Source organism: Dipodomys spectabilis, unplaced genomic scaffold (genome assembly GCF_019054845.1).
Source record: "Dipodomys spectabilis isolate Male_0828 unplaced genomic scaffold, ASM1905484v1 ptg000266l, whole genome shotgun sequence".
Lineage (NCBI taxonomy): Eukaryota > Metazoa > Chordata > Mammalia > Rodentia > Heteromyidae > Dipodomys > Dipodomys spectabilis.
The window spans coordinates 3,524,553-3,534,421 of record NW_024870943.1 but is presented as its reverse complement, the minus strand read 5'-3'; the positions used below and the strand labels follow the sequence as shown (position 1 = coordinate 3,534,421).

The 9,869-nt window shown below is 57.2% G+C and overlaps 2 protein-coding genes across 2 annotated transcripts; one reads left to right on the top strand and one right to left on the bottom strand.

Moving 5' to 3' along the window:
- Positions 1 to 658: 658 nt before the first annotated feature.
- Positions 659 to 9,134, bottom strand: Fam83e (family with sequence similarity 83 member E). The gene is made up of 5 exons (XM_042700110.1): positions 8,553 to 9,134; positions 7,227 to 7,394; positions 6,604 to 6,728; positions 2,982 to 3,423; positions 659 to 931 (listed from the first exon to the last, which is right to left on the bottom strand). Exons 1-5 carry the CDS (start codon positions 9,024 to 9,026, stop codon positions 659 to 661), a joined length of 1,482 nt encoding a protein of 493 aa, XP_042556044.1. The 5' UTR covers positions 9,027 to 9,134.
- On the top strand, positions 4,608 to 4,985 carry Spaca4 (sperm acrosome associated 4). The gene has a single exon (XM_042700051.1). The coding sequence runs from the start codon at positions 4,608 to 4,610 to the stop codon at positions 4,983 to 4,985; it is 378 nt and encodes a 125-aa protein (XP_042555985.1).
- Positions 9,135 to 9,869: the final 735 nt, after the last annotated feature.

The window sequence follows — 9,869 nt, the reverse complement described above, 5'->3', positions numbered from 1 at the left end:
AGGAGGCTGGTGGCTGGGGCCAGGATCCCTGGGTCTGAGGGAGGAGGCTGGGGTCTGGACCCCTGGGTCTGAGGGAGGAGGGTTGGGCCTGAACACCTGGGTCTGGGGAAAGAGTCTGGGGTCTGGAGGTGAATACCAGGTCTGAAGGCAGAGGCTGGGTCAGTGAGAGGAGTCTGGGCCTGGACCGTTAGGTCTGAGGGCAGAGGCCATGTCTGGCTGGTTCAGGCCACTGAAATTGAGACTGGCTGGGAGGAGTTTAATGGCAAAGCTGAGGCCCCCATATTTGTGGGATACACCCAGCCCCTCTATTGCCCCGCCCCTGCTTCCCACCCCCTCGTTCTGCTGGTCCCCTTCCTGTCCCCCCACTCCCTCTTCCCTGGACTCAGTTTACCCACAGCCCCTGTGTGGGTATCCGCTGCTCCACTGTGGTCCCGGAGTCCCCATCCGTGGTCTTGGCACACAGTCACGGGTGGGGGAAACGCTGCCAGGCTCCTCAGAAATCTGGGGGAACCCCACATGCACTGTTTTAGGGTCCAAGACCCTAGAAAGTTTCTGCCCATTTCCACGATGGTAACCCTGAGCTGCTCTGGGCCGCAGGTTCTAGAACAAAGTGGGAGCAGGCCCTGCGGCCAGCCAGTTGTCCCCACAGTGGCTCCCATCAGTGATGTCCCCCAAGTCCTATGTGAGGGCTCCAGTCGGGCTGTGGGGCCCCTCGGGACTCCCCAACTTTGGCTGTAGCCTCTTCACCCAGCCTCCTTTGGGCAGGGGCCAGATAACGCAGGCGGCGGCGGGCTGGGGGCAGGGGGCCGCCCCAGGGCTGCGGACAGGCCAGCGGGCGGGCCTCCACCTCGCCCCACACACCCCCTCCTGCACCCCGCTGCCTCATCAGGGCCCTGGCTGGGGTGTCTTTGGAGCCCCAGGATTTCTTGAGCTGTGGAAAAAAAAAGAACGGAGGAATTAGGAGACCCCTGGGGCCCCTGAGGAGGTGAAGAGGGGCAGGGGCGGGAAGGGAAAGGGGAGGGAGGGGGAGAGGCAGGACCACAGAGGGAGGTGACAGAAGGTGACAAGAATTGCCCTGAAGCTGGGCTCTGGTGGCTCACACCTGTCAGCTACTCAGGAGGCTGAGATCTAAGGATCGTGGTTCAAAGCCAACCTGGGCAGGAAAGTCTGTGAGACTTTTATCTCCAATGAACCACAGAAAACCAAAAGTGGTGCTGTGGCTCAAGTGGTAGAGCGCCTGCCTTGAGCTAAAGAGCTGAGGGACCGTGCTCAGGCCCAGAGTTCAAGCCCCACAACCGACCAAAAAAAAAAAATGCCCTGAGCCTCCTGGGCCAAATGAAGAAGCAAAAGGGGAGGCCCAGGACCCCACGATACAGGGTGGCAAGGGCACCAGAGAGATGCTGCCATTCTGGGCAGGAATAAGAAACCATGGGTGTCTTCCTGGGAAGCAAATATTTGCCAAGGGAGGTGATAGTGGATGAGGGAGGCTCAGGCCCAGCCCCAGGGAGACAGGTGAGGACCTCAGCTCTGAACGCACACCCCTCCCCATTCCCACTTCTCCATATCCCAGCCTCTACTCCCATTTAGCAGAAAGGGATACTGAGGCAGAGGAGGCCCTGCTCCCCACAGCTGCATACAGGCTGGGGGGAAAAAAGGAGTCCACCCATGTCCCTGGCTGCCTGCCTCTGCTCTTGGACAGAACAAACTGAAATGTGTAGAGCCAGCTGCCGGTGGCTCACACTTGTAATCCTAGCTACTCAAGAGGCTAAGATCTGAGGATCGTGGTTCAAAGCCAGCCTGGGCAGGAAAGTCCATGAAACTCTTCTTTCCAACGAACCAACAGAAAACTGGAAGTGGCGCTGTGGCTCAAGTGGTAGAGTGCTCGCCTTGAGCTGAAGAGCTGAAGGACAGCACCCATGTCTGTCATGGGGCTTGAACTCAGGGCCTGGGCGCTGTCCCTCAGCTCTTCAGCTCAAGGCTAGTGCTCTACCTCTTGAGCCACAGCGCCACTTTCGGTTTTTCTTTTTTCTGGTTATGTGGTGCTGAGGAATCAAACCCAGGGCCTCATGCATGCAAGGCAAGCACTCTACCACTGAACCACCTTCCCAGCCCTCATCCCTTTCTTTTCTTTTTTCTTTCTTTCTTAATTTCTTTCTGTTTCTTTTCTTTTTTGGCAAGTCCTGGGACTTGAACTCAGAGCCTGAGTGCTGTCTCTAAGCTTCTCTGTGCTGAAGGCTAGGGCTCTACCACTTGAGCTACATAGTGCCAATTCTGGCCTTTTCTAACTACTTTATTGGACATAAGAGTTTCATAGACTTTTTCTACCCTGGTTGATTTGAACCACAATCCTCAGATCTCAGCCTCCTCAGTAGGTAGGACTACACGCATGAGCCACTGGCGCCTGGCATGTACGTTCTCTCCCTCCCCCCCCTTCTCTCTCTCTCTCGTCCTGGGACTTAAATTCTGGGCCTGGGCTCTACCCTTCAACTTTCTCACTCAGGGCTGGTGCTCTACTACTTTGAGCCACAGCTCCACTCCACTTCCAGCTTTTTTTTTGGTAGCTCATTGGAGGTAGGAGTCTCACAGGCTGGCTTTGAACCACGATCCTCCGATCTTAGCTTCCTGAGTAGCTAGGATGACAGGGTCTGCAGCCCATCCCATTCTGAATCTGACTGCCAGGATCGGTTCATAGGTGGCAAGATAAAAATTCAGAGATAGCATATATGCATCCTGGCAGAACTTAAACTCACGGCCTGGGGCACACAGTAGAATTCTAAAACCATGGGACGGCTGTGGCTGTGGACTCAGGTAAAAGGCTTTGCCTTCTAGCCCTTCCTGGGTACACAGTAGGGCCTCCGATCATGCTTTCTGCTTTGGGGGTTCAGAGCAGGGACCCTCCTACACATTCTTTTCCTGGTCTCTGTCACATCCCTCCCTCCCTCTTTGATGGCAGCCCCCACCACCCCATTCCCATCGCTTACTTCATTGTCCCCATCGCTGGAGCCAGACAGCTGGGACAGACGGCTCAGGTCCCACAGGGAGCGGCTGGGGCGGGCCGGGGGGCCACTGGCTGGCCGGGCACGCTGCACGCTCCTCAGGATGTCACTGAGCGCGGGCGCGGGTGCAGGGGGCTCCCGCCTGTCCCCCTCCAGGACACGGCAGGCAGCCAGCCGGCGGCTCAGGGATTCCTCCGGTGGCAGCGGGGACACAGGAGCTACGGGGCAGCGCTGGGCCACACGGTGCGGGCTCCGGGGCAGGTGCAGGTCTCCAGGGACACTGTTCAGGGAGGCCCGGGCTGGCGCCGGTGGGAGGGGGCAGGAGGCGGCATACAGTGTCCTGAACTCATGGCTGAAGGCATCAGCAATTTCCCCAGTCAGCAGGGTCACTAGGCCTCGGTGCAGGCGGGCATCGCTCCATGTGAAGCTGGAGAAATGAGGGGAACGAGGTCAGGATGGATGTTGCCTGCATGGCTTCTGTGCCCGGTCCCCAGCCGCAGCCCAGGGGTAAGGCACTTTGGACCAAGTATGGTGGTGCACACCTGTCATCCCAGCTGCTTAGGAGGTGGAGATAAGAGGATCAATGTACATGATCTGGGGGCTGGGAAGGTGGCCTAGTGGTAGAGTGCTTGCCTAGCATGCATGAAGCACCGGGTTCGATTCCTCAGTACCACATACACAGAAAAAGCTAGAAGTGGCGCTGTGGCTCAAGAGGTAGCGTGCTCGCCTTGAGCTGAAGAGCTGAGGAACAGCACCCAGGCCCCAAATCCAAGCCCAACAGCAACCTCCACAACTGGAAAAAAAAAAAAAAAAAGGGAAAAAGAAAAGTTCATAATCAGCCTGGGCACAAAGGTCACAAGTTTCCATGTCTAATGTCTGACTCAGGAGGCTGAGATCTGAGGATCGTGGTTCAAAGCCAGCTTGGGTAGGAAAGTCTTGTGAGACTCTTATCTCCAATGAGCCACCAGAAAACTGCAAGTGGCGCTGTGGCTCAAGCGGTAGAGTGCTGGCCTTGAGCTGAAGAGCTGAGGGACAGCGCCCAGGCCCCAAATCCAAGCCCCACAACCACAAAAAATTAAAAACTCCAGAGAAATTCAGTAAACTAATCACCTTCTCCTCTCCTGGCCTGTCTGGAATGGATTGAAGGGAGACTCGAACTCAGGCTCCCTTCCTAAGGGCCTGGTTTGCCCACCTGGGAAATGAGGAATCCATGGAAGGGAGAGACTGAAGTCAGCCCTCAGTAGGCCCAGCTCACAACAGTTTGGATGGATGGCCTAACCTCAGCAGGTGATGCTCCCTTCCTGGACAGGGCCACCCTCCCTCCCCTATGACCTCACCCCAGCACCACCAGGGGGAACCCTGGGGGTGGGGGGGTCTGTGAGGTCACCACATTCCAATGAGCCTTGTGGGACTGCAGCACTGGGCCATATCCAGAGCCCAACAGACAAGACACCCCCAGGGCCGGTCCCCAGGGCCCAGAACAAGGGACAGGAAGAGACCCTAGAGGGTCATTCATTCACCAAGTCTCCTTTCCCCTCCCCCACCCTCCCCTCCCCCACACTCCCGCCCCCACCGGCCTGGCTCAGGCACCAACCAGGCCGCCAGGCCACCATGGTCCTCGGCTGGCTGCTATTGGTACTGCTGCTGGCCACACCCCTGGGTACCAGGGCGGCCAAGGACTGCATCTTCTGTGAGCTGACCGACGCCACCAAGTGCCCCGGCACACGCATACGCTGTGGCGATGATGAAGATTGCTTCACAGGCCACGGGGTGGCCCAAGGCATGGGGCCCGTCACCAACAAAGGCTGTATCCACTCCACCAACTGCGGCCGTGAGGAGCCCATCCACTACATGGGCCTTACCTACAGTCTCACCACCAACTGTTGCTACGGCCATTTGTGCAACCGTGGTACCAGTGCCGTGGGCAGCCGGGTGGCTGCCGTCCCCATGGGCCTGGCACTGGCCTCATGGCTACTGCAGCACCTGTGATCAGCACCCAGGGCACACCCTGAGTCCCCCTCCATCCCTTGCCCCCATTAAATGGTCCCAGATCCCGGACACCCTCTGTGACCCTGCCTTCAGGCTCTTCATTTCTGTTTTAATTTTTGGTGCCAGCACTAGGACTTGAACTCAGAGCCCGAGTGCTGTTTGTGAGCTTTATCGCTCAAGGTTGATGTTCTACCAAGTGATCCACACAGCTTCTACTTCAGTTTTCTGGTGGTTAAGACTCTCACAGACTTTCCTGCCTGGGCTGGCCTCAAACCACCATCCTCAGATCTCAGCTTCCTGAGTAGCTAGGATGACAGGTGTGAGCCACCAGTGCCCAGCTGGAGACCGTCTTACTGGCAGTACTGGGGTTAGAACTTGGCACCTTGCCAGACATTCTGCCACTTGAGTTAGAGACTCTATAGCCCTTTTTGCTTCTATTTTTCAGATAGGATCTGGTGTTTGCTCAGGGTTAGGCCATGGACTCTGGTTTATATCTCCATCCAAGCTGGTATGATAGGCATGCACACCAGCTTTTTTGTTAAGATGTGTGGAGGGCGTCCTCTATAACTTTTTGTCTGGGCTGGTCCCAAACCCTGATCTTCCTCTTCCAAGTGGATGGGATGATAGGTATAAACCCCTGTGCCAGGCCAGGAGCATTGTTTTGGACATAGCATCCTACAGTGCTCATGGAAACTCCACTCCCATCCCCCACAAAAAAGTATGAGTGAGACCTTCGTTAAGCCATCTCCCTTTAGCCATCCCATCTCATTCTGTAGACGGGGAAACTGAGGCACAGAGAGGCAAAGTAAATTTCCCAAAGTGTCTGTCTGTTTGTCCTCTCTCTCTCTCTCTCTCTCTCTCTCACTCACTCACACACACACACACACACACACACACACACACACACACACACAGCTGAAGTATCAGACAGGAGTAGGATTTGAATCCTGGCCATGCAGCCCTAAAGTCTATGCCCTGGTTGATGACCAGATTAAGAGTTACAAGGTCAAAGCAGGAAAGACTCAAGGCCACTGATCAGAGCAGGCCTGGTCCTTCATCTCCTGGGCAGGGCATCCGGACTTTTTTTTTTCCCCTGTCAGGCATGGAGCTTGAACTCTGGGCTTGGGTGCTGTCAAGGCAAGTGCTCTATCATGTGAGCTACAGCACCACTTCTGGCTTTCTGGTAGTTCATTGGAGGTAAGAGTCTCACCGACTTTCCTGCCCGGGCTAGCTTTGAACCACGATCCTCAAATCTCAGCCTCCTGAGTAGCTAGGATGACAGGTGTGAGCCACTGGCACCCAGCTTGGACCTATTTTATTTTATTTATTTTTGGGTCCAGTCGTGGGGCCTGAACTCTGGGCCTGGGTGCTGTCCCTCAGCTCTTCAGCTCAAGGCTAGCACTCTACCACTTGAGCCACAGTGCCACTTCTGGCTTTTTTCTTTTTGCTTATGTGGTGCTGAGGAATCGAACCCAGGGCCTCATGCATGCAAGGCAAGCGCTCTACCACTGAGCCACCTTCCCAGCCTGGACTTATTTTAAAAGTGAGGCCAGAGGCCAAAGAGGGAAGGAGAGAGGAGGGGAAGGGTGGAGTGGGGAAGGGAGTGGAGAGGCTGTACCTGTAGGATCCTGAGATGACCTTGTCACCATCCAGGAGTACAAATTTCTCTCGCACACTGCCGCTCACCTGCCGCCTCCAGCGGCTCTGGAAGGTGCAGCCTCGCACCAGACGGATGTCCAGATTCTGGTGGGGGTAGAAAGAACATGGTGTGTGTGTGTGTGTGTGTGCGTGTGTGTGTGTGTGTGCATGTGTGCACGCGCTCTTCTTGGGACCTTAACTCAGGACCTTGTGCTCTCCTTGAGCTTTTTTGGTTGAAGTCCTGGTGCTCTACCACTTGAGCCACAGCTCCATTTCTAGCTTTTTACTGGTTAATTGGCAATCAGAGTCTCTCAGACTTTCCTGCCTGGCCTGGTTTCACACCTCGATCCTCAGATCTCAGCCTCCTGAGTCGCTGGGATTACAGGCGTGAGCCACTAGTGCCTGGCTTAGGAACACGCTTTTCATCAGTCACATCATGGGGGCCCCCTCCAGGCCAGTTCCATAGTTGTCCCAGAGGGGAAACCCCTCTGACCCAGCGATCCAAGTCCCCTCAGGGAGTATTCACTGGCATCCCTCCCAACACGTCTCATGGGACGCTAGGGCTGGCATGAGCCAGGTCAGCACCTCTGGCCCAGCGCCTACCTCCGTGGTCCAGAGGTTTACGCCCAGCTGCTGAGCCAGTGTCAGGAAGCTGGGGAGCTGCTGGTGATCCAGGAGCACGTAGACGGGGACCCAGCGGCGCGTGGCAGCATCCACCAAATCCATCAGCAGGTCTGGGTCAGTGAAGGCATCCATGACTACAGCCACCAGCTGCGGGGGGGGGAGGGGGGGAGGCAATGTGGACACGAGTGTTCCCGAAGGAAGGAAGAGGCCTGACGTCAGAACACACGGGCGGGGGGCTGCTTGGCAGGCTACATGGCTATTTCTCTTTTCTTGGTGCCAGTATTGGGGTTGAACTTGTGGCCTCCCTCAAGCTCTTGCTTGGCTTCTTCACTCAAGGTTGGTACTCTGCCCCTTGAGGCACAGTGCCACTTCCGGCTTTTTGCTACTGGTTGGTTGGAGATAAGAGGCTCACAGAGTTTCCTGCCCAGGCTGGCGTTGAACCCCGATCCTCAGATCCTTCTGAGTAGATAGGATTGCATGCAGGCATGAGCCTCAAGGGGCCGAAGGACGGACCCTGGACAGTGACAATCATACAGCCCCTCGTCAATGCCCCAGCTAACAGCTGAAAGCAGCTGGTGACTCTGTACTGTCCAACTGTCTGTGGCAGCCCCGCTCCAGGTCCTGCAACCCTGAATCCCCGGCAACGGGCATGAAAGGGTGGGCCTCTGAAGTCCATCCAGGGGTGGTTTGGAGACCTGAGCGTGCTGAGGGCCTTGGATCTGGCAGGGTAACAAACCCTGGCTCACCGCATGACTTGCCCGAGGACCGTTTACAGGCAAGTGCTTAAGCCACCCCATGCCTCAGTTTCCCCAACTCCTCCATGGGCCTAACAACAGATTTCCCCTCACAGGGCCCTAGGAGGGACCATGACATTAACCAATGGAGCCCAGCCACTTAGTACTGGTATCTGGAGGCCACCAAGACTGCTATATAGACTGTCTAGTTGGGCATGATGACTCATGCCTGTAATCCCGGGCACTTGGGAGGTAAAGGGAGGTGGACTGAAAAAGTTTGAGGTCAGTCTAAGCAAAGTTGAGACCCCCTCTCAAAGTGAAGCAAAACAAAACAGAACAAGTATTTTTTTCCTGTAAGCTGTGGGGCACCATGGCAGTGCTGGGTCTGGTGAAGGTGGCAAGAGGTGGGGTATGGGGGAATAGTGGAGATGGGGTACATAATTAGGTTTGAGGGTGCCAGGGCTATGGATTGTGGGGAGCAGGCCTGGCAGGGGTCTCCTTGGCAGCTGGGTCTCCATTGTGGGAGCAGCCAGAGGCCAACGGATGGATGCCAGGCTCCCCGGGGACTTACCTTATTGGCGGCCTGGATCTGGACTCTCACCAGCTCCTTGATGGGCGGGTGGCCCTCGCCAGGGGGCTGCGTGTACAGCTGCGCCCGTGTGATGCCTTTCCAGGCTGTGTCCTCCGGCCAGCCCAGCCGCAGCTCAGGAGCAGGCTCCTCCGACTGCGCAGGCCAGTAGGTCAGGCTGTCCCCATCTCCATCAGGGCTGGTTGCTGCTGCTTGCACTACCCCGCTGGGCTCCTGTCCATCTACTGTCCAGTCTCTGGCGGCCACAGCCAGGCCCTGAACCTCATCCTTGCTCAGGAAGGGCCGCAGCCCCTCCTGCTTCACGCAGGCGTGGAAAGCCTCGGTGCCCCTGCTTAGCAGAGCCTCGAGCGCCAGCCGCTGGCCCTCAGAATACAGGAAGCTGTGGCTGGCCTGGCTGAGCGCGGGTACTTCAGCCCCGGGCTCTTCTCCCAGTGCTGCTAGTTGTGAGGCTGCCATTTGGGTGGCAGGAGAGGCCGTGCCCGGAGGGCCTTGGCTGTCCTCGGAGGACTGACCATCTGAGACTCTACATGGCCATCCAGGGTCTCCGGGGTGGCTCTGCCAATGTCCACGCCACTCCCTGCAGCTGGCTGCTGGTCCCAGCAATCAGATCACCTGCCCAGTGTGCTAGCCAGCTCAGATGCCCCAGCTGCCTGCAGTCACCACGAACCGTCCTGTTCCACCGTACCATGGGTGGGGAGGGGAGATCACTTGACCCCACCTGCACCTTGGGGAGCTCTTACCACCGGCACAACCACACACGGCATCAGGCCTACCAGCCACAATGAAGTGCAGGAGTTGGATGTCCCCAACTTGTTAGGCTGCCCAGGACAAAGGTCTGGACACTACCAGCCATTTCCAGGAAATAAGTGGTTTGCCCGGTGTGGTCGCTCAGCCAGGGCAGGGTGGGTGAGGCCTGCCAATGGCTCTCTCAGTCTGGCGGACATAGAATCCGGCTGGGCAAGGACCCCACCTGTGCCAACTCCAGCTCCGGGCCTGCGGGAAGGGCTGGCCCTCCAGGCACCTGTTGGCCTGCTGTCTGGCTGGAATGCACTTCAGTCTGGTGGGTGGTGCTCAGGTCCGGCCCAGTGCTGCAGGAAAGTCACACACAGGTGTGCCCTGACGGAGACCACCCAGGCATCTTCCACCTGGCAGATTCCTGGCCTGCCCAACGCCGCCAAGCCCTTCTTGTCCACAGTCCAATGTTTCACTTCCTCCACTGCGCTCCAGGCCCAGCAGAAGTGACCGGAAGAGAGCCAGGCCTTGAGCCTGCCGGCTCTACCTGCTTCCCCCCATCTCCTG

Coding starts and splice junctions, on each gene's coding strand:
- Spaca4 (XM_042700051.1), top strand. CDS start 4,608: ATGGTCCTCGGCTGGCTGCTATTGGTACTGCTGCTGGCCACACCCCTG.
- Fam83e (XM_042700110.1), bottom strand. CDS start 9,026: ATGGCAGCCTCACAACTAGCAGCACTGGGAGAAGAGCCCGGGGCTGAA. Junction 7,395..8,552: donor AGATCCAGGCCGCCAATAAG/GTAAGTCCCCGG, acceptor CCCCCCCCGCAG/CTGGTGGCTGTAGTCATGGA. Junction 932..2,981: donor CCAGCGATGGGGACAATGAA/GTAAGCGATGGG, acceptor TTTTTTCCACAG/CTCAAGAAATCCTGGGGCTC.